Source organism: Acinonyx jubatus, chromosome C1 (genome assembly GCF_027475565.1).
Source record: "Acinonyx jubatus isolate Ajub_Pintada_27869175 chromosome C1, VMU_Ajub_asm_v1.0, whole genome shotgun sequence".
Classification (NCBI taxonomy): Eukaryota; Metazoa; Chordata; class Mammalia; order Carnivora; family Felidae; genus Acinonyx; species Acinonyx jubatus.
The window spans coordinates 217,569,238-217,596,739 of record NC_069381.1 but is presented as its reverse complement, the minus strand read 5'-3'; the positions used below and the strand labels follow the sequence as shown (position 1 = coordinate 217,596,739).

The 27,502-nt window shown below is 50.5% G+C and overlaps 2 protein-coding genes and 1 pseudogene across 9 annotated transcripts in view; 1 reads left to right on the top strand and 2 right to left on the bottom strand.

The window, feature by feature from the left end:
• The window catches only part of PPP1R7 (protein phosphatase 1 regulatory subunit 7), a 29,045-nt gene extending 7,256 nt beyond the window's left edge, over positions 1-21,789 (bottom strand). Inside the window, exons 1-10 of one of the 6 annotated variants that reach the window (XM_053216085.1) lie at positions 21,590-21,789; positions 18,635-18,775; positions 14,477-14,532; positions 13,818-13,883; positions 13,149-13,279; positions 12,628-12,790; positions 10,693-10,809; positions 9,749-9,853; positions 6,497-6,583; positions 25-5,754 (exon numbers count right to left, since the gene is read on the bottom strand). In XM_053216085.1, the coding sequence (XP_053072060.1) occupies positions 5,743-5,754; positions 6,497-6,583; positions 9,749-9,853; positions 10,693-10,809; positions 12,628-12,790; positions 13,149-13,279; positions 13,818-13,883; positions 14,477-14,532; positions 18,635-18,775; positions 21,590-21,641 (930 nt within the window). In that variant the 5' untranslated portion in view covers positions 21,642-21,789 and the 3' untranslated portion in view covers positions 25-5,742. Of the gene's footprint in view, positions 1-24; positions 5,755-6,496; positions 6,584-9,748; positions 9,854-10,692; positions 10,810-12,627; positions 12,791-13,148; positions 13,280-13,817; positions 13,884-14,476; positions 14,533-18,634; positions 18,776-19,182; positions 19,202-21,191; positions 21,241-21,589 lie in introns of those variants that run through there. The other 5 variants (XM_027045648.2, XM_027045654.2, XM_053216083.1 and 2 more) reach the window with 5 other exon arrangements.
• On the bottom strand, positions 14,541-17,115 carry LOC128312184 (deoxyuridine 5'-triphosphate nucleotidohydrolase, mitochondrial-like; annotated as a pseudogene).
• PASK (PAS domain containing serine/threonine kinase) overlaps positions 21,763-27,502 on the top strand; it is a 41,820-nt gene continuing 36,080 nt past the window's right edge. For 2 of the 3 annotated variants that reach the window (XR_008295681.1, XM_053216080.1), the window contains exons 1-2: positions 22,470-22,695; positions 23,141-23,221. The gene's annotated coding sequence lies outside the window, so the exon portion shown is untranslated. Of the gene's footprint in view, positions 21,857-22,469; positions 22,696-23,140; positions 23,222-27,502 lie in introns of those variants that run through there. The other variant, XM_053216081.1, reaches the window with a different exon arrangement.

The following is a 27,502-nucleotide window of genomic DNA, read 5'->3' as shown; positions in this document are numbered from 1 at the left end:
GGAAGGATCCTACTCACGTTAGTATATTTATCCTGTAACATATTTAAAATAGTTTCAAAATCATAACACCAATATTATCACTAATAAAACCACCAAGGGACATTCAAGATCCTTTAGGAGTTCTTTCTGTGCTTAGGATGCAGCTCCCAAAGGCCGTATGGTCAGAGAAATCTTTCCTGTGTCACTGTCTTCTGTGTCGTTATTGTAGGAATTTGAAATATCGAGTCGTTTGTTTCAGTCCACTTAGAATTGTAAATTAAAAATGTTTAAAAAAATGCATAAAGCATTGTCAAAAACCAAAACTCTGCAAAATGATGTGTTTGGAGAAGACACGGTCTGCTGTTACACCCTCCACCTTCCCCTCGGGCCCTACGGGCGACCGTTTCTGCAGGTTGATGCTTCTGGGGTTTCTCTCTGCAGAAAGGAGGGACACATGTACCCGCTCTTATTTATACACTTTACACACGCATGCACTAACTTCTGCGCAGCACGCTACGTATCTGGGCTCGTCCACGCCGACTTCTGGGAGCCGGGATGATCTGGTGAAGGGGAGGCCGTCTAGGCAGCTCCCAGCTCAACTGCTGCCTTCTTGCTCGGCCCCACACATCTCCCTGCCCGTGACCTTCGCCTTTCCCTCAGCTGGTGACCAGTTTCTGCTGACTCACCATCGATGTTTCATTTGGAACTCACTCCCTTCTTTCTCACCCCGCCGCGACCTGCCAGGTCTGCTCACGTGGCCTCAGTCACCTGTGGGGCAGCAGGAGAAGGGTCTCGGCCTCCGCTGGCCTCCACTGGCCCCTGCACTCCCGCCAGTATGGAGCACACAAGGCGGCCATGTGGCTCACCTGCTCGGCCCCTGCTGACAAGCGTGCGTGGAAATACACCTCCTTCTCTTTTTCTTCCCGAGATAAAAATGTTCGTTGCCGAGGAGTGGGAAATACAGCAAGGGAGGAAAAGAAAAAGATAAAAATCATGCACGGTCTCGCCACAAAAGGAAGACCGCTGTTAATGTTCTGTCTTCTTTGGCCTTCTCTGGGAGCCACAGAGCCTATCTTGGCGGGAGGCACTGGCGTCAGCTTCACCTCTGCTTCTCTTCGAATGTACTTTTCCATGCTTTGGTTTTCAATCGCGAGAGACATACGTGCTCACCATGGAAAACTTGGAGGAACCACAGAGTAGAGAGAGAAAAAGGAAGCCGCTGTATGTGTGCAATCCAGAGAGCAGGGCTTCTCGTTTCTACCCACGTTCCTCTGGCCTTTCTCTGTGTGCGAGCGTCCACGTGTACTGTGTTCACCAGCACCCGGATCTGCCCCCGAATACTTGGCACCTTCCTTTTTTCCCATCAACATTATGAGCATTTTCCTGTAATTAAATCCCCTTTACAAACGCCATTTGAAAGCCTTGCTTTATAGTAGCATATTTCATCGTGTGGCCACATCATAATTCATTATTCCCTAAGTTGGAGAGAACATATGAATGATACAAATTTAAAGTTTCAGAAGAAAATCTGGACAATTGTTTTTATAAGTTTTGGGTTTATGACCTTTTCTAAACTGACACCAAACGCTGAAAACCAAGGAAAAAACAGATTTCTCGTTCTTCTTTGTAATATGATCTTTTTCTTTTTTACAACGAACAGAAATACTTTTATTGTTAGAAAATACAACAAAGCTATTTCCACTGTAAAAAAAAAAAACAACAAACGCAAATCCTGATGTCTATGTATTTTTGTACATAATCTTTGACTTTCTCATCATTTTGTTAGGTCTTAGATGTGAAAGTTCCAAGGCTCTGAATGCCCCACAGAACACGTGTCAACCAGAGTCCTGCCGGCGCCCAAGGGAGTGCTCGCCACAACGCACGCCTCATTCTAGCAAAGGCTTTGTCAACCTGACCATCAAAACACCACATCTCACTGTTTCAGTGTATTCTAAAAATTAATAAGTAGGAAACGCTTTATGTACCTACGAGCAACTGTTACTTATTATTCTGCGACATGCCTATTCGTGCTCTGTTCCCCACCTCCCGTTTTCAAATGGCGCCCCTCTAGGAGCCGTTTTTAATACAGTAACCCTCAGCTCACGTACCTGCACGGGGTCATTTTCAATGTTATCCACAGCTGGTCTCCACCCAGCTACCCAAGCTTCCTCTCCTAAATCCCTGCCTCTCATTCAACCGAGTGTGTGCCAGGCACTGTTCTAGGGGTTGGTGAGGCAACACTGAGCAAAAGTGAGACTCCTCTGCCCCGCGAAGCTCACGGTGTGCCGTGGAGGAGTGAGAGAGAAAAGTGAAAAATTACATGAAGTCACAGGACCTCCACTTCAAGCGAGGGAAGGACTGGAGCGGGACTCCACTTTTCTGTCGTAAACTGGAAGACAGGACAAGTAACATGAAACTGCTGTTTGCATACACTGGACAACAGGTGACACGGGACAGTGACTCCAGAGAGCAGGGAAACGAGGGAGGTGAGCTCTGTGTGCATCTGGCCTTCTGTCTGCAGGCACGCTGTGGACCACAGGGGAACCCAAGTAGAGCCTGGAGGCCACAGTGAGTTGAGACAGTGAATCTGGTTTGGGAAGGCAGAGGCAGCTGGGATTTCTGGAGAGGAGTGAGCTGTATGGGAAAAAAGCTCCAGAAGGGCACCCAGTGTCCCCTTGAATCTTGGACTGACAACTGAGTGTGGATGGTGGCGTGAAATTACAGGACTGGCCACAGCATAGAAGCCACGAGGCGCCAGAAGCAATGAACTGGGCAAGGCCAGAGCTCACGCACGGAAAGGACATGTTTGTGCCGTCACCAACCAGAGGCAGAGACCTCGTTAAATGCCCAGGGCATTCACTAGAGACCCAAGAAGGGTCACAGCCTAGAAACAGAGCAGAGTAGCCTTAGAGGACAGGCTTCGTAGATTCACGCTGATAAAGCTGAAAGTGAGCCTCAAAAGGATCAGGTTCACTGTCTGCCAGAAATACAGGCCAATACGCTTTAAAGGAAAGCAAAAAAAAAAAAAAAAAAAAAAAAAAAAAAAAAAAAAAAAAAAAAAAATCCAGAGTCAATAACTTCACATCTTTTTAAAAAAAGATTTTATTTTTAAGTAATCTCTATACCTAGTGTGGGGCTTGAACTCACAGCCCTGAGACCAAGAATTGCATGCTCTACTGACTGAGCCAGCCAGGTGCCCCAATAACTTAACATCCTAATGGCCAGCATCTAATACAAAAATGACTAGCCATGTGAAAAAGGAAGGCTTCAAGGGAAACACAAACATTAAGGACAGAAACAGAATCTATAAAAAGAGAACCAAACTTTTTTTTAGAGTTGAAAAATATAACATCTGAGCTAAAAAACTGACTCCAAGAGCTTAACAGCATATGAACATTGCAGACGATCATGACCTTACAGACATAGGAACAGAAATCATACAAACGCAAGCACACAACATAAAAGCCAGTGACCCAGTGACCAAGCACTGGACAACATATGCATAATTGGAGTTTTAGGAAGAAACTGGGGGAAGGGGAGCAGAATAAATTTTGGGAGCAGAAATTATTTTCAGAAGTTTGCTGCATCTGATTTTGAAAACTATAAATTCACAGATCCCCAAAGCTCAACAGCACGTGACCTTCAAGTTGCAAGAAACAAAAGTGACGATAGAACATAAATAAGCAGCTGGAGGGAGACAGGGGTGCCTGGGGGGCTCAGTCGGTTGAACATCCGACTTCAGCTCAGGTTATGATCTCATGGTTTGTGGGTTCAAGCCCCATGTCGGGCTCTGTGCTGACAGCTCAGAGCCTGGAGCCTGCTTCGGATGCTGTGTCTCCCTCTCTCTCTCTGCCCCTCCCCCACTCACGCTGTCTGTCCCTCTCTCTCAAAAATAAACATTAAAAAAATTATATATAAAAAAAAAAGCAGCTGGAGGGAGAGAGACATGTCACACAGAAGGGGCGAGAATGACTAACAATTTCTCATCAGGAACAGTGCAGGCTGGAGCACAATGGAACACGTATGAAGTGCTGTAGACAAACCCCCCAAACTGGCAAACTAGAATTGTAGAGCTGTAATCCCATACTTCAAAAATGAAAGCAAAATAAAGAGACTTTTCCAGACAGATCAAAGCTGAAACAACTGGTTTACAACAGGCTGCACAATAAAAAATTATTAAAATTCTTCAGGTGGAAGGGAAATGGCACAATGGAAACCACATAAAACAATTAAAAAATGCCAGAAATGGTAAAATAAGTGGATTTTGTTATTAAATTTCCTTAAAAGATAACTGATACAGCAACATGTCACGGGGCTTAAATCTATGAAAAGTAAAACATAGGGCAATGTCAGCTGTTGGAGAGGAATGGAAGCACACTCCTGTAAGGGACTTACATTATTTGTGACGTGATATATCATTTGAAGGCAGACTGTGATAAACTGAAAATATATTTTGTGATTCCTAAAATACAGCATACAGATATAAGCAAATTACGTCAATAGTGAAAATAAGATAGACTACCAAAAATAATGTTTTTCTAATCCAAAAAGAAGGCAAGAAAAGAGAAAAAAAGGAACAAAGAACACATGGGACAAATAAAAACCGAATAGCAAGATGGCAGACCTAAACCCAACCATTGCACAAAGTGTAAGTGAATGTAATTGTACTAAACATGAGCAGGGTAAATACTGCCCTTAAAAGGCAGAGATGGTCAGACTGGATAAAAAAGCAAAACCGATGTGCTGTCTACGAGAGACGTATTTTACCTATCATGAAGACAGAGGTTGAGTAAATGGATGGAGAAAGATACCCATGGAAACAGTAACAGGAGAAAGATAGAATGGCCAGGTTAACACGGAGAGGTAGAATTCAGGACAAGAACAAAGAGGGCAGCGCGGAAAAGGGACATTCCATGTGATGAAAAGACAATACCTCAAGAAGACACTATGACCCTAAGTGTGTATGCAACCAATAAAAACCTTAAAGATACAAGGAGCAAAAGCCGGTGAACTGAACGGAGAAAGCGAACCCACGGTTATGTTTGGGATATTCCAACATCTTTCTCTCAGTAACCGGCAGGACAAGCAGAACATCAATAAACATAGGATTTGGGTGATTAAAATTTTATTAAGCCTGGCTTCCTATTTCTCTCTCAGAGACCAGCTCATAGCTAAGCAAACCCTACATGTGATAGGAGCACAGCAGAGTTTGAGAGCTCCCAGTTTGCAACCTCCCTTCCTGAAATGCAACTCCTCAGTGGTAAAATGGCATAATACCGCCTGCTTCGCAGGGTTGCTATGATCAGCAGATCAGAAGAGGAAGCAGTCTGGACACCATCAAGCACTGTAGGCTCTGCCTCATTTGACTGTCTTCATCTGCTTTGTGTGTTACAGGGCAGGGCACTATCCACCTTCCAGCAAGTGCCAGCCTGCCTGCCTGCCTTCCCGATGGCCAGGGTGCCCAGCTGGCCTCTACCTGTGGTCTCAGCACCCCATGTCCCATGCTCTTGTCCCTTGGCAGGGCATGTAGAAGCAATCACACATTTCAGAAACACTGCTTCAGTATCAGCTGGTTTCCCAAACCTCCTGAAGGTTTTCCCACCTTTCTACTTCTGGTTCTGGTCTCCCCAGATTTGCTCTGGCACCACAACCTGACACGACCCAAGACCCAGCGCTATCGGTAAGGGGCAAAGGTCGTTTTCACAGCAGGCTACCTGTGTTGTCGGGAAACTTGGGGGAGTTTTTAAGATGACGTAAGCAGGGTCAGCAGCACGGCTATGGAAGGAAGAGTCATGTCTCAGACTCCACGCACAGCCTGGTCAGCTGAGCACACCCAGGACAACGCTCGCTTCAGAGGATCTCAGGGTGAAACGTGTGCCACGATCCGTGCACGGGCCCCCAGCCCGGGGACAGGCAGAGCACACACGTCAGGAGAGCACGCCACAGAATCCCGACACTGCGGCCCTCAGCTCGGTGACCGTCGTGCAACGCTTTAGAGGAGTCAAGAAGTTAGGACCTGCGACGTGCTGCTTCTCTTCCTACTTCTTCCTCCCGGCTCTGGCATACCACTCCCCAACCCACACCTGTTGGCCCCAGAAAACACGAGGCAGAGCCCGGGAGGACTGAGTGCAGAGAGCCTTCCGGCTTCTCCTGTGCCGCTGCGGTCTATCTGCACTGAACGCACTAGCTCCCGGGCCGGGTCTGGAAAGCTCTCGGTCACAGACAACTCTCACCCTACAGATCCGGGCCTCTCACATCTTGTTGTGCGCTGCGATCCCCAGAATCTGTGAAAACGCGGATGCCGCTACAGCCCGCGTCTGTGCGTCTGGGATGACGGGGGGCCCGAGTTCCGCTCCTGGGTGATGCCGGCGCACACAGCCAAGAGTAAACTCTGCGACAGCGCCCCCCACCTCACGGCGTAGGAGGTGCCCGGGGCTGGCGCTCCGCACGCACTCAGTGCTACGCTCGGTGGCGCTTCAGCGGAGGCAGAACCAATCCCGGCGGTCATTCCACTTACCCAGAATTCCTGCAGCTCTGTCAGATGGCTGACGTTTTCAATCTTTTTGATTCTGTTTGATGCAATGTCCAACATCGTGAGTTTGTTCTAAAATAAGGAAATAAGATTGTTCTTGGATTACCTCAGTTCAATAATGTGTGACCACACACATGCTGTCGGGCGCCGTGCTCACGGCCGTGGGGCGAGCCACCCTCCCTACCCTCAAGGAACAGGAGCAGGCTAACAGGACGGGGTCACCTGCCACTCCCTGCGGCCCACCCGTTCTACTCGCACACAGACCCTCACCACCACCTCGGCAGAGCCCCCGTTAACACTGGCATCTGACAGTCTCCGCCACAGGCTCCCAGACTCCCGTCTACAAGGACCGGTGTCCCAGTGGGCTGTGTAGTCCTAGGAAGAGCAGAGTGACACCTCCCTAGAAGCAGGGGAGGCCTGGGGCTCCGGGAGGCTGCATGGGGGCATCTGGTGTGGGCCCCGAAGAAGGGGTAACCACTGTAGCAACATCTATTTAGTTTCTGTTGAGGACACGAACGATATATCAAAAGGAATCCTCAGAACGGTATTTTTGTTTTCAACAACATCTGCTTTAGCGTGTATCCCACAACCCCCTATCCTAAGAATGCCCAGCAGATACGGTTTTTCTAACACATATGAGCTAAGCCTGAGTAATATTTTTTTAAAGTTCAGGGTTTAAAGATTTAACAGAGTTGAATAACATTGCAGTAAAAACGAAGTCTGTTAAAGCTCCCGCCGCTTGCTGAAGTATGTGGAATCAAACCAGTTGGCGAAGTTTTTCTAAAATCAAAAAGGAAACATTTAGAAGTTGGTTCACAGCCGCCCAAAGAAGTCCATTCCCTTCTTGTCTGCCCATTTCTCACTGTGGATTCCTTCCTACATTTTCTACTGTATTTGTGGGATTCCGAGTCCTGGTCCTCCCAAGTTTTAAGGGAAGGTTAAAAACCGTCTCAATAAAATAAAAAGAAATCCACGAACACACACAGAAGCCCCCAGCCAGCGGCGGTGCTGACTCGGAGCACTCTGGTCCTGGTCTCGGATTCCTCGAGGGCCCGCCGCCCATCCCGCACCCACGTCACCCAGTAAGAGCACTGGCCAGTCAGTTTCCGGGAAGCTACGTGGTGCCACGTCAGGTCACATGCAAGCTGGGCACGGGCACGCAGATGAGCAGCTCCTCTGAGTAGCTTGTGTTGGGCACGTCGCGTGTGCTCAGACTGCCACGCGACTGCAGTGTGCCGGGAGGCTCCTGCCTATGGGAGCTGGGGGGCGGTTGGTGGGACCACAGCAAACGGGGACTTAGGAGAACTCGGCAGAAGAGGGCCGGGTCCTCCACGGCGGTGGTCTCTGGCCCCCTGACCCCATCCTGCAGTGCTCGGTGTCACGGGGTGCACACGAGGAGACACACGACAGGCCGATGACGGTGCGGGCCCCGTCCAAGGGCGTAGCACCAGGGGCATCACGGTGCACAGCACTGGCGCAGGGACTCAGTTATGTGTCCGACACTGTCTTGTTTTTTCTGGGGAGCTGGACAGTGTTTTGAAAGCTCATCCAAAAGCAAACCAGTGAGAGCTACTTAAAAAAATAAAAAAAATAAAAAAATAAAGAGAGGAACCGGGCAGGGTGGGAGCGAGCACAGCACATGGGGCCACACACAAGTGCTGCGGTCACGGCGCCAGAGAGCAGCGGGTGAGAGGTTGCCAGCGCCCGAAAACCCAGCGCCCAGGAGCAGACACAGAGGTCGGGGAGTGCCCGAATGCTGGGCAAGGCGTCTGTGGTGCTGGGACGGGGGATTTGCCATTTGGGAAAAACATACACTCAATTCTTTACTTCCCACAACAAAAATAACTTCCAGATAAACTGAGAGAGAAAATACAGACGAGTATTTGACCTCCAACTGAACGAAGCCGGAGCAGACTGTCACACTGGACCTTGATAAATATTCTAATTACATAATTACCTTCAAAACCACAACCGTTTTTTTTTTTTTTTCTGTTTTGTTGCAGAGGCCCAAGAATGATCTGGAGTTCAACCCTGACCACAGTGCCCACTCCTGCGGGTAAAATTCTAAGCTCTAGCTTCTCTCCTGCTGGCCCAGGGACCTGCCACTCTGTCGGCCCTGTTGCAGACACACTTCCCCCACCCTGGGGAGACCTGGGAGTTGGGGAGACCCCCAGCTCTCCACGATCGTGGGCCCCGCAGGCTGGTCATCGCGCGGGGTCGGCACACCCTGCCAGCTCTGACGCCACGGCCTCCGCACACAGTCCCACGTCTCGGAACCAGGCCTCCAGCTACCACCCTGCGCTGCCTGAGTGTACAGCTGGTTTACACAGCAGGTTGGTAAACTCTGAATTTGACTGCAAGGTGGAGGAAGACAACTAAACTTACCAGAGGCCCATTCTGCCTTGTCTAAAATTTGGTAAAAGGAAATTCAGAATGTGGCGTTCCCTCTAAGACGTTACTAACGGTGACCAGGCCCAGGGGCTGAGGCCAACGGAGCCTTTACTAAGAATGAAACGCTGTGTTTACGGTAACAAAAGTGACCAATATGGTTACCTTTGCTAAAAATAAAACAGAAAAAAAAAAAAGCTCAGTAAAACTGAATGAGAAAAAGTATTTTATTTGCCTTGAGAACCGCAGTGAGGAAAAGCAGGCTTGCCCGCAGGCAGCTGAAAAGGGCCGGGGCCAGCGCTGGCCCGCCTCCCCGCTCAGCGCATCTAAGGCTGTCCTGTGCTGAGTGAGAACGGGGCCCCTCCCTAGCCTCACGAGGGCTGGTGAAAAGCAGGCAGGAGCGGGAAACGCGCAAGAGCTCAGCTCAGAGCAGCTGAGACCTGGAGGCCCCCGTGGCCCCCGTGTGCCAAAAGGCTGCTGCCATGGAGTATGGCGGCCAGAATGGAGGGGGAGAGACGGCAGCCAGCACCTGCCAGCCCTCTGCAGCACGGGGCACCTGGGAACGCGCGGGGTCCGTGTTCCAAAATTCTTCCCAAATGGCTGCGGTGCCGCTGGTGACTGTAAGGTGCGCACGGCATGCAGCGCCAGCTCCGTGCTCCCCCAAGGGGAGGGGGAGCACTGTGTGTGTTTTATGCACGTGCTAGCGTGAAGACGGAGCTCTCTGTTTTCAGACTTGGGAAGGTCTCTACCACGAGCCCCTCGAGGCAGCGAGTCTTCTTCCGACCAGGCCTAGGCTGGCGGCTGCCCGGTCCCCATGCCCATACCGCCCCGGACCAGCGGATGTCTTACATTGTTCTCCAGGCCCTCGATGACCTCGATGCCATTGTGGCTCAGGTACAGCTCTCGAAGGTTCACCAGGCTCTGCAGACCTTCCATCTTGGTCAGCCGGTTGCTCTGTGACAGGGAGAGCAACAACCATCAGGATAGCACGGAGGGTATGGAAAAAACGGCTTTTAGGAAAGGAGGGCTCTCCTCTTGAGGAGCTGACACTTTAAGCGCGCTGGGTGGGAACTCACATAGAGAAAGAGATCAAAATTTTGAGGCTGTTGCACTGGCTAGAATGCGTGTGTAAAGGCTGGGGGCTTTTAGGCGAGGCATTCACTCTTTTAGGTGTGCCCGGGAAAGGCCTACCCCAGTTAATTCAGTAATTCAAAAATGTCAAATATACGAATGCTGTAAAATAAATCACTTCTCACTTCTTTCAGGACATACGGTAACTCAAATTCACATACAAGGCCCTCCTTTTTTAAGAGTCTGCAGAATGTCTGCTTCACAAAAGGCACAGGTGGTTTTGGTGGACCTGCCGCAGCCAGAATGCCCTCCTGCACCTCACCTCGAGGGTCCGGTTCCACTCATTCACTTCCAGCAGAAGAGGCAGCCTGAACCTGAACCTGGGCGTGCTTGCCAGTCCCTCCCAGGGCTGTGCTCTCTCTGCGGGTGTGCAAGGAGTGCTCCCACCACTGAGCCCGACACTCCAGGAGGCTTGAGAGCATGCACACGCAGCCTTCTCAAGAAGCCCCCCTTGGCTAGAGACCGCCCAGGGAGGGAACTTTTAGCTGTGTGTGCATATAACACACACGTACGTCTAAGTCTCTGAAACCTAACATTTCGGTTGCTCACTGGTGGTAAAAGTAGCGTCGATCCCGGACGCGGTGGCAGACAAAGGTGAAGGCTGTTCGGCAGCGGTGCGCCGGCCGGGGCTTGGCCAGATGGGAGCAAAGGTGGGTCAGTACCTGCATACTGAGGACCGTCAGGTTGGTAAGTGCGTCCAGGTTCTGAAGTTTAGTGATCTTGTTCTTCCCCAAAAACAAACTCTCCAAACTGGTTAACGTGTCAATATTTTCAATTGCCTACGAAAAAGACAGAGAAGCAGTTAGCACTGTGTGGCTGACCAGCGAGACTGCAGAGGGAAAGGTGCCGGGAGAGGAGATACAGCTAACTGGACTTGAGCCCTGGGACGTGGGCAATTTACTTATCCACTCGGGAAATTCTCCCATGAAGTCTCACTTGAAAGCACAGAATGCGAAAAGGTGGCTAGTCCAAGGCCTTGTCTCCTGGGTGCCCCCCACCCCCAGAGCTCAAGGTCAGGGGACACAGTTTGAAACCCACAGATGAGGACATTTCTCAAGTCCCTCTCAGTGCTGAAGTTGAGTCGATAGGTTATTGTCATCCCACGTAGGGTTCCTTACGATGCATTCCAAGAGCTTAGGTCTCCCCAGATGCAGCTCTGACCTTGGGATGCCACCCAGGATTCCTGAGAGCAGGCGCCTCTGTTCCATGGCTTTCTGTCCCCTGCCTCAGTTTCCACAACCGTCCCCCCTTGCCAGCATCCTGTGCTCCTCTATTCACTGTAAATTCCAGGGCCCTGCGGAGAGCAGGCATTCTAGCAAGCACTGACTGCCTGGACCGGTTTCCCTCCTCCTGAGTTCACTGCCAGCTTTTCCCGTAGACACTGAATGAGCAGTGGGTGCAGACCGCACCCCCCCTTGCACCTCACAGCGGGACTTGGGGGGCTTAGGGGGTGCTTATGAGGGGGGAGGATCCAGGGGGATGGATCCTTAGCTGCTCCTGCCTGCACAGAGCAGGAGGATCCTGCCAGCTGCTCCTGGCTCCTGGGCCACCGTGCTGCCTACAAACATTCTACAGAGATATACTTGAGATAAAGGGCTGACGTCTGGGCCACTCTTTAGTTTGAAACATGGTGCTCTGATATGGGGGCCATGTCCCTGCTAACAACTGTCACAAGAGGCCCTCCTTGGTTTGCACCCTGCCCAGCTCTCCAGGGCCAAGTGGGATGGATCACAGCGTGCCGTAGACACAAAGCCAGTCACAGGGCTACTCCCAACACAGAGGCAGGTGAAGAAGTGCTTGGAAACACCAGCTCTTAGTTGCTCAACAAGGCCAGTGGGAAGCCCCGGGCTCGGTAGCATGGCTTCACTGGGATGTGGGGTGAGCACTGAGGGGTCTTCTGGCTGGCAGGTACCCTCATCACGTCCTGGTGACCCTTCCCCTTCTCTGCTGGTAGGCCCCCACCCCCCCCACGTCAGTCCTTCTGTGACCCCATCTGTGGCTCCCACCACGGGCAGTGCCCAGCACCCATGAGTCAGGTGGGTAAAGGACTGCTCCTATAGCACCCCAGACCGTTTTCCCAAAGCGTCTCCTGCCTGCTCTGCCCAGTGCTCCCAGAGGTCAGGGCCTGGTAAATGGCGCGATGTTAGGCTGCCATGGGGCGTGTTCCGCTGCTACGCGGCTGTCCAGGGAGGATGGGCTGGCCAAGCACCCGAAGGTGCAATGTGCCTCCTACGGCCCCCGTGTGGAGGTCAGGTCACTGCAAGCCACCACTCTGCTGTGCTTGGGGCACTGTCACCTCAGAGAGGCCCACCAAAGAACACAGCCTCAGCAACTGAAAAGCAAAGTGTTTGGGGCTGACCCGTTCACCTGGGGCAGAACGTCACAGGGACGCTTTGCTAAGGTTAGGTCGTGACCTGGATGCAGAGCAAGTGAGAGACACGCACAGAAGGGCCAGACCGAGTGGTGTGAGCGCACGCTCTTGTGAACACTGACCTGCAGTTGGCACTTTTCTCCTGGAAAATAAAATCATATGGTATGAAACCCACAGCCAAACACACATCTCGAAACTGCCACCGCCAGCCGCACCCCACACCTACCCGGATGCGGTTGGACCCCAGCTCCAGCATCTGCAGCTGGTGTAAGCTGCTTATGTTCTCGATTTTACTGATTTTGTTGTTAACCAGGAAGAGCTTCTTCAGTCGTGTCAGCTTGTCGACTCCTTCAATGTTCCTCAGCAGATTAAAAGAAATATCTAGAATCCTGGGACAAGCAGAGCGTTAATTTTTTAATAAGAACAGGTGGAATAGAGCTCTGAATGCAACCAACCTAAAGGCACCGCCCCACCCGGTGGGCCAGGCACCACCCAGCAGCCCACCCCGACTCTCCAGGCGCCCCGACGGCAGCAATCGCGCCGGCCCCTAGATGGACCGGCCTGGAGTCCGCAATCAAAGGTTTAACCTGCAGGTTGGGACTGTGGGCAAGCCAACGCCACCCATGGAGACAGGCGCTGGCTGGGACCCTGTGGCAAAAGTGGCCCTCCAGGACTGAGTGTGGGGCCCAGGGCAGTTCTGGGGAGACTGGACAGGCCCCTCAGCTGTCCCCTGGACTCATGACTCACTCCAACTGTGTTAGCGCCTCCAGATTCTCAATCTTCTTGATTTGGTTGTCATAAAGGTCCAGCTCTCGAAGACTCTGTAACTCCTCCAGATTTTCAATGCATTTAATTAAATTTTGACGGAGGCAAAGACTCTGAGGGATGAAAAAGGACAGGTGACGTAGGCAGCAGGGAGGTCACGAGGAAGTGCCAACTGTGTTACAGGACAAACCTTCCGTGGGACAGGGAATGCGGTTTTCATCCTTCTGTTGTTTTCTAGAAATGTCCCCACCTTGGAGAGCATGGGCAGATACCCAAAGGGAGTCTGGAGGCAGGCCCTGCATGGAGTGCACCTCCTCGGTGAGGGGGTCGTTGGCCAGGGATTGCATTGGCCAACCTCTGAAGGGCTTGAATTTGAACAAACTTAACTGAAATGAGCTGAGGACTACATAGGCTGGGGTGTGCTGAACGGCAGGCAGGCCCTGCCTGGACCACTGCCAGGCATCAGGAAGAGCCCATCGGCCTCTGTAAACCCAGCCACGCTTAGGATACAAGTGCTGATGTCAGTTCTGGACAGAGCCTAGCCCTTTCTGCAGAACCGAGTCTCAGTGATGCACGTGCCTGTGTCCCTTGGGTAGGACAGGCTCCGGGGTGCGTGTGTCCCCAGGAGACAAAGGACAGAGCCCCTCATACCTTTACTTTCTTCAGCACCTCAAATCCCTCGATTTTCCCAATGCGGTAGTGGTTCAGATCAACGTCCTGAAACGAAGAAGAAATCCGGCTCAGCTGCCTGAAGACCCGTGTCCTGGACTAGGACCAAAGGAGGCCGGCCTGGCGGGCGGAGGGGAGGGCAAGGAAGGGCTGGTGAGCCTGCAGCGGACCGGCCACAGCAACATGCAGGAGCACTGTGAGACATTCCTCAGCAGTTTTACAAAACAATGAGCAGTATGTAAAGCCCCTCTCTCACCCCGCAGCAGCCCCGTGGGCAGGAGCTGTGATGAGTCTGCCCTCCCTGGCGGTCTCCTGCACACTGAGCTGTTGACGCTCAGTGTGTTTCAGATGCCGGGATGGCCAGGACCCCCACGACTTACAAAGTCGTCACCTGACCCACTGGTGGCATTTAGGAGCCAAGGGCGTTTCGTCTGCTGCCCAGCCCTCTGGTCACACAGAAATGGGTTTCAGTCACGGGTATTAAAAACAAGGACAGAAAGAATCTGACCCAACCAAGGGGACTCAGACGACCTCGCCTAGGGTAATCACTTACTAATCCAGCACCTCCATAGAAGATACCCTGACGGCCAGAGTGGTCCGTCACCATGCCCCCTGAGGCTGGCTCCAGCAGGTGGCATTACCTCTGCATCTCTGTCCAGGTTAATGGTTTCCATATCCACGGGCAGCTCTTGTCCTTCTGAAAAAATAAGGAAAAAAGCCCATTCAGAGCCCGAATGTCAGTGGAGCTGGGACTCAGGCTGCCTGGCTCACAGAGCTGAATCAGTGCAGAGGAGACGCCAATGGGTGGTGCGGGGGCCCTGGGTGGTGTGGCCGGCTTAACACCAGTTCCGATAATGGTCACCATTCAAGCATTCTGACTTTTCTGAATTAGGTGACTGGCAAAAGTCTCCAAATTTCCATCTGTGCCAGTGAACTTGCCAGGGAAGGAAATGTAGTCTGAAGCTGCTTGCAGGGAGGACGGTGGTGGGGGGACGGGGGTGGGGGTGGTGGCTGCCCAGAGCTGCACAGCTGGCAGCAGCCTGCTCTTCCCTGACCTTTCCTTTCTCGTCTGTGGCCACATGTCAGACCATCTGAATATGGATCATGCTGGGCATGTCAGATGTGCTAGGATGTGCCTTTTATTGCTTTGGAAAGTGGCCTGGTATCTCTAAACGCTTGTCTGCCAAGAGGAAAACACAACAGAGCACAGCTCAACAGACGGACCGGAGAGCCCTAACAAGGGAAACACGCTTTCCCCCCCCTGGGGGCCTGGCCCAGCAGAAGGCCAGCCCACCCCGGTGCCCGAGGAGAGCCCCAAGAAGCCCTCTTCATTTCCTCTGAACTGCAGAAGCATGCATGTCTGAAAGGATTCGATGCTTTAAAAAAGTAACAGTCGTTCTTTGATTTCATCAATTGTCTTACGATTCCCCCCATTCCCCTCCCCCCCGCCCCGTCTGCTTTTATTAGGATCTGAATAAGGGCATATATTGTGACTGGATGACATTTCTCTAATGTCCCTTTCTGCTCTTGCAATTTTTGGCTGAAGAAACTGGGCCGCCTGGCTGTGACACTCCTGTGGGAGTGTGTAACCTCCGCTCTCCCAGATCTCCCGCAAATCGGTCGTTCCCAGTGCTGTCCTGCCCGGCTCCTACCGCCGCCTCTGCCCTGTGGGGGAGCTGTGCTGGCTTCTGTGGTGGCTCACGGCTGTAGCCCTCAGGCCTCCCAAGGACCAAGGCCGGAGGTCCGTCTGCTGCTCAGTCTGGCCCCTTGACTGGAGGCAGCAGAGAGGTGCACACCACTCGGACCGGGCCCAGCAGCGTAAGCACCGGCTGGCACCGGCTGAGTTCAGATTCCTAACTGTGCCTGTTCCACAACAATCCACAACGGCCAGTTCAAAAGTATGTCGTTTAGTATGGTTTGTCATTTACTAGAGTTTTTTTTTTCACTTTTAGCAAAAACTCTGTAAAAAAAAAAAATGTCTTTTCATTTTCTATTCTTAGCACAAATTTTAATTCTTCCCAGTAGAACTCAAACGTCTTGAACTCCTTTCAGAGTCATCCAAAACCTGAACTTCCTCTACGTCTGGATAAAAAAATCCATTCACAAATGAGCCGTGCAATCCGATCACCCTTTTTGACTTTGAACTTTTCTTTGCCAAAATTAAATCGTACAACAGCCACGTTTCCTCTATAATCTTCACCCGTGACGCCAGCTTCTACATCTATGAAGTGCTTCGCAGCTAAGCCAGAATGGCGAGCTACCCTTCCACGGCACCCGGAAGCAAGAGTGTTTCCACAAGGGTTTTCTCCATAGGTGGCACTGTATAATCACGGGCACTGCACAGGTCGTAGGTCGTAGCCCGCAGCCCGCGCAGACCCCTCGGTCAAAGCGGTGGCGTGCTCCGAGGGCAGGACGAAGCAGAGCCTCGCAGTGTCCTCCGCAGGCTGAGCCCGCTTGCTGGGGGAGATGGTGCGTATGTCACCTCAGTGCAGGGTGTGGCAGAGCAGAACGTGAGAAAAGACAGCAGCACAGGGGGCAAGTGGAGCCAGAGTCACTTGCTGTAACTTTAGAGGATATCAAGCAACCTAGGAACGAAGTAAAAGGAGTTGGGCAAAACCAAGAGAAATAGCCAAATTACCCCTCAGCCCAAGGCAGCACAAATGCAGTGTCCACGAACTCAGGAAGCTGCAACGAAGGCAGGTGTCTAGGCCACCCAGTGTCCAAAGCAGGGCGCCAGGAGAGTCCAGGGCAGGTGCAGACAATGGAGCAGGGCCCATGGGTGGAAACCGGGCCCGGGCTCTCCTCAGGACAGGTGCTCACACAGTGTAAAGTGCTTCTGTCTGTCCATCCAGCACATAGGGCAGGCCCCTCAAAACATCAGCTTAACCTCTGAAACAGTCGCCAGCCTAGAATGTTTTCCCAAATGTACCATGTATTTATTGATCTTTTGGAAAAAAAAAAAAAAAAAAAAGCTAGGGAAAATAAGTGAAAGGTAACAGTCGACATGTTTGAATTTGTTTTATTTGAACTTAGCACTTAGACAAATACAAGTGGGAGTGAGTCCTGGTTTCTCTTAAGGACTCATAAAAATGTATATTCCCAGAGTGCTTCTAATCAGCCAGCAGTCTGGAGGAAGGAACTCTGGATTTGACAAGCTGCGCTCAAGTCCAGCTCCTCTACTCTGTCACCACGAGCCCTTGGGCAGGCCACAGGGAGCAGGTCTCACCACCCAGGGAGAGGAGCCCCATGACAGGGCCCCACCGCCTCTCCGGTTCTCCATGAGCGCCAGGTGTTCAGACGCCAAGAGCAGGCGACCCTCCCACTCTCTCGGTCGTCTGTGACTCAGTTAAGACGGTAACGAAAGCTCTCATCCATCGCTCCCGTGTACTTATTCCACCCACATCACTTCCAGAATATCGACTCTGGCATTCCAAAGTAAACGTGGCTGATACTTTCATGGTAATCTCCTTTTGCCTTAAAATTAGGTTGCCATAGTTACCAATCATCCTCACTGGCACAGAGCACAATGTTATTTTTAAAATTAGTCTTGTTTTCTTATAAATTTGTGTTTTCTTGTTATCATAAGGGTAGTACATGACTATTAACACCTTAGAAGTCCACACATTGTATATAAATCTAGAAAACGCAGAAAGTACAAGACCCTCTCACACCTGCTGTTCGGAGACCCTCAACTGAAACTTGATGTGTTTTCTCTGTTAAGTATGTTAAACCTTACATATTACTAATATTTTTAACAATAAAATTTTAACGTGCATACTGTTTTGTAGTTTGCTACTCTCACCTAATAACATACCTTGGACATCTTTCTGTCTGCTCCTATGCTCTGTCTCACTTCTTTTTTTCTTTTTTTTTTAATGCTTACGTAGTCTTGGGAGAGAGCGACAGGGTGCGAACAGGCGAGGGGCAGAGAGCAAGGGAGACACAGAATCCGAAGCAGGCTCTGGGCTCTCAGCTGTCAGCACAGAGACCGACGCGGGGCTTGAACTCACGATCTGAGATCATGCCAGAGCTGAAGTTGGACGCTCAACCGACTGAGCCACCCGGGCGCCCCTGTCTCACTTCTTTTCAATGTAAATCTATTTTCTAACCAAAGATCATGGTTGGTAGGGTGAAAAACCACCCATTATGGACTGAGAATTTACTTTTCTCATCTGTAAGTTAATTTTGTTGCTGTTAATCACTAAAACAATTAGGAGGCTATGGAGATAGTTTCCACCTAAGACAATTTTTCAAACATCTAGGTATCTTAGGAGTCAATTCTTGCCTGGAAGTATGGTGAAGCAGGACTCAAACGACTTCTCCAAAATACTAAGAGTGCTATTCTGAAATTAGTGTATGTTACTACGATAGGAAACAAAAGCATCATCAGCCAAAATATTTGTTTCACATCTCGCTTTCCGAATATACGGTTAATAATGCGATTTTCTGGTCCTGCTCCAGATGCCACGCTGGCACCAGTAACATTAGTAGTCGTGTTTGCCTTCCGTGCAATTCCAAAGAGATGCATCCTGCCTGCGGATGCCGTCCACAAGTCAGCTCACTAAGGGAGTACCACAGAGGGCGCACGCCCCCAGGGCACACGGCCACCGGTCCCCAGAGGGCCTCCAACGCTGCATCAGTGGAACGAGAGCTCGCCAAACGAACCCCCTCTCGCACGGCAGTCCTCCCGCTGCCCTTGCCTCCCCAACACCCACCGTGGGGTGGGTGTTGGGTGGACTGCGTGCAACATGGCCACACCCACCCCGCCTCCCGCCCTTAGTGAGTGAAAGGCTCTTAACTCGGCCTGGTACCTTCTGGGTCTTCCTCCCCCTGCTCCTCTCCGTCCTTCAGGCTGTGCTCGCTGAGGTCTGCCACTATACCGCCGCTCTGCTTCTTCCCCTCTTCATCGCCAGACTCTTCAGATTCGACTCGCCTGTCAACTGAATGCACACACATCAGTAAGAATTCACAGCCACTTTATGTGACTTTCTGAAGAACACGGAATAGACTGATATCCAGTTGTAACTCAAAAAGACTTCATTCAGAATCGTTCGTTGAATTCAGTTCAACAAACACCTGTATTCCATTTCTTGGGCGCCACCTGCAGCGCAGAGGTGGGGACAACTTGAGTGGGGGAAGGCAGAGCAGGGAGGACACAGGGGTCCGAAGATGAGTAACATACTGTTCCTGCCCTCGAGAAGACTGAAGAATTACCAGGTGTTCTGAAGGCCCTGGGTCATTTGTGACCGAACGTACTGACAGCGACGCAATGAAGTACCTCCTGCGCGGCTCACTTTCAGCCTGGACATCCGTGTACAGGGGACCGTGTGACCCTCCCCCCACATACCTTCATCCACGCTCCACTATCCATTTGGCCAAGAAAACCAGCCCCGTCACAGGCCCACGTTCTGAAAGAAATCAAGACTAACTCAAATCAGACTGTGGGCGGGAGGGGGGGGGGGGCTGTAATGACAAAGGAGAAGACAGCCAGTAGTGCCAACTGCCCCACATAGAGGTCACTGATGCCAAACACCAGCACACAGTGATACCAGCCGAGAGTTTTGAAAGGCTGGTAAATAAATATTTTTTGAATTAATAAATAAGGCAATGACTAAGTATAGCAGACTGATAAAAATTCTTTGGGGAGACTGTCACATCATTTTCCTTTCTCCTAACATTTTCCATGACCTGTCTTGGAATCTGGAAGAGCTGAAACACTAATGAATTACTGGGAGTTATCAACCATACTGAAAGCATTTTCTTTCCTGCCTACGGCTTATCCACAGAGGGGTGTGCTCTTTGAGGACAGGAGTTCTACTTCTCCTTTCTGTCTCCTCCCGGGCCTAGGAAAACAGTACCCAGGAAAGGACTGCTGGATAAAACCAAGTCCTTACGAAATCCAGCTCCCAAACCTCCAAATCCGTTCCTTCTTCCCCACCCTGGCAACTGCCAGGCCTCCCGACTGGTCTCTCGGTGGCATTTCTGGCTCTGTCGAATCCATTCTGCATTGCCAGAGGATCTGATTTGATTCTAAAATCCAAATCTGATCTTTGACTCCAAGTTTCTGGAACGTTTCTGGCTCCAGCTGAGATTTCAATTTGCCCTTAGAGACATAGCGTTGGCAGGCTCTCTCCTTTTCCAGCCTCACTCTCCTCATCTGTAGAAGGCTAGTTTAGGACCCATTTAGCAGAGGTGCTGTCAGGGCTAAAGTTGAAAAGGCACAAAAGCAGCAGTCAGCATGTGTGTGACACGCAGTCAACACCAAGTAAACTAGTGATCACCAGGCACAGGGCACTCTGTGGTCATGGCGAAGGGAGAGCAAGTTCTACTGGGAGATGGGGTGGCGTGGCTGAGACCAGGGTTGCAGGGACCTAGCTAATGAAACCTGGGACTCTACCCTGAAGGCAGCAGAGGGTCTGGAGCATGGGACAGTAGATCAGAATATAAGGTGACTTTGGGACACTGGGAAATGGGGTGGTTCAAAGTCTTGGCAGAGGGAACGGAAGAGGTACTGAAGACTTGAGATATTAAGGATACAGAGTCACCAGAACTGATTAATTGGATGGCTGGGAGTGGGAGAGAGAGGATCACCTAGGTTTTGTATTTTCCTTTTACCAAGACATGGAAACAGTGGAAGAGGAAGGAGTAGACTGGGACGCGGGGAGTCGAGGAGAGCAGACAGGAAGAGGCACTTTCTTGCTTAAAAGGATCCAAGACCCTTCACCAAGGTCCACCATGACCCTCTCTTGCCACCCTCCTCCAACAGGACTGTTATTCTTGGTCAAATCTTCTTCCAGGCAGACCGCATTCTTTTCACAGCTCTTTGCCTTTGTCTTTCTCTCTCCTGAAATGATCTTTGATCTTTCCCCAACCTGGTGATTTGTAGTTATCTGTCAAGGCTCAGCTCAGAGGTGGCTTTGGCTGGGCAGCCATCACTCCAAACAGGCCAGCTCCTCTTCGCACCCCGCCTCCCTTCTTACCTACTAGTTTACACATCAGACCAGTAGCTGCTCTTCTGGAGCTCTGACCTCATCCCCACTTCCCCTCCAAACCAGCAGAGCCCAAAGCATATAAGCACTAGGAAAACATGACTGACTCTCCAACTGCTGTGTGTATATAACTATATGCACACACAATATGCATGTGATTTTTTTCAACAAAGCTAAGGAGTTGAATTTAGTCTTTTGGGAACTAGAATAGTTTTTAAACCAGGCATCCCCTCTGCCGAACTCAACCTCTCGGCTCCTTGCCACCCGTTCCCCACAACACATTTGCTTAAGAGAGGACTCTTCTCCACCTCCACCACGTTCACCCACGAGCCGACTGGGGCAGGTCCCATGGGGCCGTGCGCCTTACTTTTCCAGGTAGCTGCCCAAGGGACCGACCCCATGGGCCAGGCTCAGAGAGAGGTTCGGTACGAGGCTCCCGCCAGCTGGTGGACGCCGGGGCTGTCGAACCACCGCGTCGTCAGTCCCCACCCACTCTACTGCGCCGCCGCTCTCCCCTCCCACCGGCCGTGGGTCCGGCGCCTCCTGGCCGCCAGCGCCTTCCTGACTGCCACAGTCTCGGCCCGGGGTCCCGGGGTCCCGGGCCGCCCCTGCCCCGCGGAGCCGGCTGGCAGCTGTCAGGGCGCGCGGCGGGGCCCAGGCCACGGCTAGAGGCGGGAAGTCCCGTTTTTCTCAGGCAGGACCGGCGCGGGCCGCTGCCTCCCCGCCCGCGGGGCCCTTGGGCCGCCACCCCACGCAGCCACTCACCCTCCATCATCTCCTGCGACTGTTGCTGGCCCGCGCCGCGTTCCGCCGCCATGTTGGCTGCTCTTCCCCTTTCCGGAATCTGTCGCCTCAGGCCCCTCAGCCAATCAGGGCTCCCGACTCAGTGCTGCTCAGCCAATGGAATCCCACCCCAGGTTTGAACCCCCGACGCGCCTGCGCAGCCTCCGCGCCTCATGGGAGTTGTAGTCCACTCGCGAGGCCATGCGGGCCTCAGCCCCAGGAGTAGCCAGCCTCACCTCCCAGGGACAGGTAATCTGAGAGCGCACCGGAGGCTTCTGGAGGCGAGGAGCGGGGAAAAAGACAGGGGCGGTCGGGGCCTCATGCACGGAGCCGTGGCTGCAGGCAAGCGGAGAAGAATCTGGGAAATGCTTGGGGCTCATCGAGGGTCTCTGCGTGGGGCTGCAAAGTGCGGGCCAGTCGAGGGCGTGCCGGCCCCTCCAAGGCTCAGAGGTTGCGTCTGTACAGTGGCCAATTTCGTCCCGAAGTCGCCGCGCGGATTTAGTCCGTGTGAAGGGATGGCCTCCAGTTAACGCTCAGCGCAGGGCGCCCGCTCTCGTGCCGGAGTCGGAGCCGAGGCCAGGGGCCGGGGCCCGAGCACCGGGGGCCAGCTCCACCCGCAGGTGCGGGGACAGCCTCTCGGGGGTCCAGGACGTCGACCCAGCCCACTGTGAGACGCAGCCTCTGTCGGTCCCTCGGTCCCTCGGCCCCTCGGGCGTGCGTGGCCCGTGAGGGATCCCCCCCGCGCCCCCCACCTCCGAGGCCGCAGAGAGGCGAGCTGAGCACTGCTCACCCTTCCGGATTCGGAGACCCGAGGAAACGGTGTCGGTCAGACCCCGCGGGCGGAGGCGCCGTCTTTTTTGGCTCCTCCGAGGCGCCGTAAAGGGAGTCCGGTGCGTCCCTAGCAACCGTTAGCGCCTGCTTCCCCGCGCAAGCTCGCCGAGTCCCGCCCACAAGCACTCGTGGTTGGCTCGTAGGGCCTGTCAATCGGCACGAGTCGTTCTGCGATTGGCCGGTGGGGCCGGAGGCGAGGATGCGCTCCTTCCCGGCGGGTGAAGCGAACTTGGCTGGGAGACCCTGGCAGGCCCCAGGTGAGATGCCTGCACTGGAGAGAGCCGGCCCGCGACCCGCTGGCTCCTGGCGCGGCCCGGGGACGAGCCGCACCCGAGCCCTGCGTCCCCTTCGCGTGGCTACGGCTGGTGGTGGCCCGCTGCCGCCTTGCCGCCGTTTGCGGCGCCCTGGGGCCCTAGGGCCCTGGGACCCGGCCGGGGCCTAACCCCACCGGCGCGCCGTCCACCCCGGAGTTGGCCGCGAGTGTTTTGTTTACCTCGGGTTGCCTGTTCCCCCTTCTGGATGGCGAGTCCGGGAGAACAGGGGCCGCCTCCTGCTCTCGGCTGCTCTCCAGCGTCGAGAACAGTGCCTGCCAGCGGGTATTTGTGGCATGAACGCCCACTGCTTCCCCCATCTCCATTTGGGTGTCGCATACAAACCTGGCTTTATCCTGAACCTTGTCTTCACCGGCTTTTCTTTTCCCAGAGCATGGCAGCGGCCTGAGCGGGAAACTTGGGATGCCGTCTTGATGCCTTTCCTTCTGTGCTCATCACCCAGTGTATCTAGGTCAGTTCTGTGCCAAGTTTTGTCTGTGTGTTCCTGTCTCCATCTTTCTGCCACTGCTTTGTTGTATTTTTTTAAATTTTTTTATTTTTTCACTTTACACATGCAACTTTATTTTTTTTCAATATATGAAATTTATTGTCAAATTGGTTTCCATACAACACCCAGTGCTCGTCCCCAAAGTGCCCTCCTCAATACCCATCACCCACCCACCCCTCCCTCCCACCCCCATTGACCCTCAGTTTGTTCTCAGTTTTTAAGAGTCTCTTATGCTTTGGCTCTCTCCCACTCTAACCTCTTTTTTTTTTTTTTCCTTCCCCTCCCCCATGGGTTTCTGTTAAGTTTCTCAGGATCCACATAAGAGTGAAAACATATGGTATCTGTCTTTCTCTGTATGGCTTATTTCACTTAGCATAACACTCTCCATTTCCATCCACGTTGCTACAAATGGCCTTATTTCATTCTTTCTCATTGCCACGTAGTACTCCATTGTGTATATAAACCACAATTTCTTTATCCATTCATCAGTTGATGGACATTTTAGGCTCTTTCCATAATTTGGCTATTGTTGAGAGTGCTGCTATAAACATTGGGGTACAAGTGCCCCTATGCATCAGTACTCCTGTATCCCTTGGGTAAATTCCTAGCAGTGCTATTGCTGGGTCGTAGGGTAGGTATATTTTTAATTTTTTGAGGAAACTGCACACTGTTTTCCAGAGTGGCTGTACCAGTTTGCATTCCCACCAACAGTGAAAGAGGGTTCCCATTTCTCCACATCCTCTCCAGCATCTATAGTCTCCTGATTTGTTCATTTTGGCCACTCTGACTGGCGTGAGGTGATATCTGAGTGTGGTTTTGATTTGTATTTCCCTGATGAGGAGCGACATTGAGCATCTTTTCGTGTGCCTGGTGGCCATCCGGATGTCTTCTTTAAAGAAGTGTCTATTCATGTTTTCTGCCCATTTCTTCACTGGGTTATTTGTTTTTCGGGTGTGGAGTTTGGTGAGCTCTTTATAGATTTTGGATACTAGCCCTTTGTCCGATATGTCATTTGCAAATATCTTTTCCCATTCCGTTGGTTGCCTTTTAGTTTTGTTGGTTGTTTCCTTTGCTGTGCAGAAGCTTTTTATCTTCATAAGGTCCCAGTAGTTCATTTTTGCTTTTAATTCCCTTGCCTTTGGGGATGTGTCAAGTAAGAAATTGCTACGGCTGAGGTCAGAGAGGTCTTTTCCTGCTTTCTCCTCTAGGGTTTTGATGATTTCCTGTCTCACATTCAGGTCCTTTATCCATTTTGAGTTTATTTTTGTGAATGGTGTGAGAAAGTGGTCTAGTTTCAATCTTCTGCATGTTGCTGTCCAGTTCTCTCAGCACCATTTATTAAAGAGACTGTCTTTTTTCCATTGGATGTTCTTTCCTGCTTTGTCAAAGATTAGTTGGCCATACGTTTGTGGGTATTAGTTCTGGGGTTTCTATTCTATTCCATTGGTCTATGTGTCTGTTTTTGTGCCAATACCATGCTGTCTTGATGATGACAGCTTTGTAGTAGAGGCTAAAGTCTGTGATTGTGATGCCTCCTGCTTTGGTCTTCTTCTTCAAAGTTACTTTGGCTATTAGGGGCCTTTTGTGGTTCCATATCAATTTTAGGATTGCTTATTCTAGTTTCGAGAAGAATGCTGGTACAATTTTGATTGGGATTGCATTGAATGTGTAGATAGCTTTGGGTAGTATTGACATTTTGACAATATTTATTCTTCCAATCCATGAGCATGGAATGTTTTTCCATTTCTTTATATCTTCTTCAATTTCCTTCATAAGCTTTCTATAGTTTTCAGCATACAGATCTTTTACATTTTTGGTTAGATTTATCCCTAGGTATTTTATGCTTCTTGGTGCAATTGTGAATGGGATCAGTTTCTTTATTTGTCTTTCTGTTGCTTCATTATTAGTGTATAAGGATGCAACTGATTTCTGTACATTGATTTTGTATCCTGCAACTTTGCTAAATTCATGTATCAGTTCTAGCAGACTTTTGGTGCAGTCTATTGGATTTTCCATGTATAATATCATGTCATCTGCAAAAGGTGAAACTTGATTTCATCTTTGCCAATTTTGATGCCTTTGATTTCCTTTTGTTGTCTGATTGCTGATGCTAGAACTCTCAACACTATGTTAAACAACAGCGGTGAGAGTGGACATCCCTGTCATGTTCCTGATCTCAGGGAAAAAGCTCTCAGTTTTTCCCCACTGAGGATGATGTTAGCTGTGGGCTTTTCATAAATGGCTTTTATGATGTTTAAGTATGTTCCTTCTATCCCAACTTTCTCGAGGGTTTTTATTAAGAAAGTTGCTGAATTTTGTCAAAGGCCTTTTCTGCATCGATTGATAGGATCATATGGTTCTTTTCTTTTATTAATGTGATGTATCACATTGATTGATTTGCTAATGTTGAACCAGCCCTGCATCCCAGGAATGAATCCCACTTGATCATGGTGAATAATTCTTTTTATATGTTGTTGAATTCAATTTGCTAGTATCTTATTGAGAATTTTTGCATCCATATTCATCAGGGATACTGGCCTGTAGTTCTCTTTTTTTAATGGGTCTCTGTCTGGTTTAGGAATCAAAGTAATACTGGCTTCATAGAATGAGTCTGGAAGTTTTCCTTCCCTTTCTGTTTCTTGGAATAGCTTGAGAAGGATAGGTATTATCTCTGCTTTAAACGTCTGGTAGAACTCCCCTGGGAAGCCATCTGGTCTTGGACTCTTATTTGTTGGGAGATTTTTTTTTTTTTTTTTGGGAGATTTTTGATGACTGATTCAATTTCTTTGCTGGTTAGGGGTCTGTTCAAGCTTTCTATTTCCTCCTAATTGAGTTTTGGAAGCATGTGGGTGTTTAGGAATTTGTCCATTTCTTCCAGGTTGTCTAGTTTTGTTGGCATATAATTTTTCATAGTATTCCCTGATAATTGCTTGTATCTCTGAGGGATTGGTTGTAATGATTCCATTTTCATTCATGATTTTATCTATTTGGGTCATCTCCCTTTTCTTTTTGAGAAGCCTGGCTAGAGGTTTATCAATTTTGTTTATTTTTTCAAAAAACCAACTCTTGGTTTCGTTGATCTGCTCTACAGTTTTTTTTAGATTCTATATTGTTTATTTCTGCTCTGATCTTTATTATTTCCCTTCTTCTGCTGGGTTTGGGCTGTCTTTGCTGTTCTGCTTCTATTTCCTTTAGGTGTGCTGTTAGATTTTGTATTTGGGATTTTTCTTGTTTCTTGAGATAGGCCTGGATTGCAATGTATTTTCCTCTCAGGACTGCCTTCGCTGCATCCCAAAACGTTTGGATTGTTGTATTTTCATTTTCGTTTGTTTCCATATATTTTTAAATTTCTTCTCTAATTGCCTGGTTGACTGACTCATTCTTTAGTAGGGTGTTCTTTAACCTCCATGCTTTTGGAGGTTTTCCAGACTTTTTCCTGTGGTTGATTTCCAGCTTCATCGCATTGTGGTCTGAAAGTATGCATGGTATGATTTCAATTCTCGTATACTTATGAAGGGATGTTTTGTGACCCAGTATGTGATCTATCTTGGAGAATGTTCCATGTGCAGTCGAGAAGAAGGTATATTCTGTTGCTTTGGGATGCAGAGCTCTAAATATATCTGTCAAGTCCATCTGATCCAATGTATCATTCAGGGCCCTTGTTTCTTTATTGACCGTGTGTCTAGATGATCTATCCATTTCTGTAAGTGGAGTGTTAAAGTCCCCTGCAATTACCACATTCTTATCAATAAGGTTGCTTATGTTTGTGAGTAATTGTTTTATATATTTGGGGGCTCCTGTATTCTTTCTGCCACTGCTTTAATGTAAGACCTTGTATTTCTTGCCTGTATTACTTGCCTCCCCACCATCCCCCACCCTTTGCTCCTGGAGTGATGTTTGTAAACTGCCAATCTGGTCATGTTACTCCCAAGCGTAGACAATCTTTGGTAAGAAGTCCAGACTGCTTGGGCAGGCTTAGGAAGCCCTGGGAGTTATGCCTGACTTTTCCAGGCCATCTCCACCCACTTTCCTGTGTCCCAAACTCCCCGGGGTACTGTGGGAATCTTTGTCTTAAGGTGCCTCTGTCTGCCTGGAAGGCTTCTTCATCCCAGTTTTCAGTGCTCAGCTCTGCTGCTGCCTCCTCCAGGAAGCCTTTATTGCCCTTTCAGGTCTGGGAAGTGCCTTTTGCTTCCCCCTCCCCGCCTCATCGCAGCAGCTGTCACCCTAGATATTCTCTAGGATGCC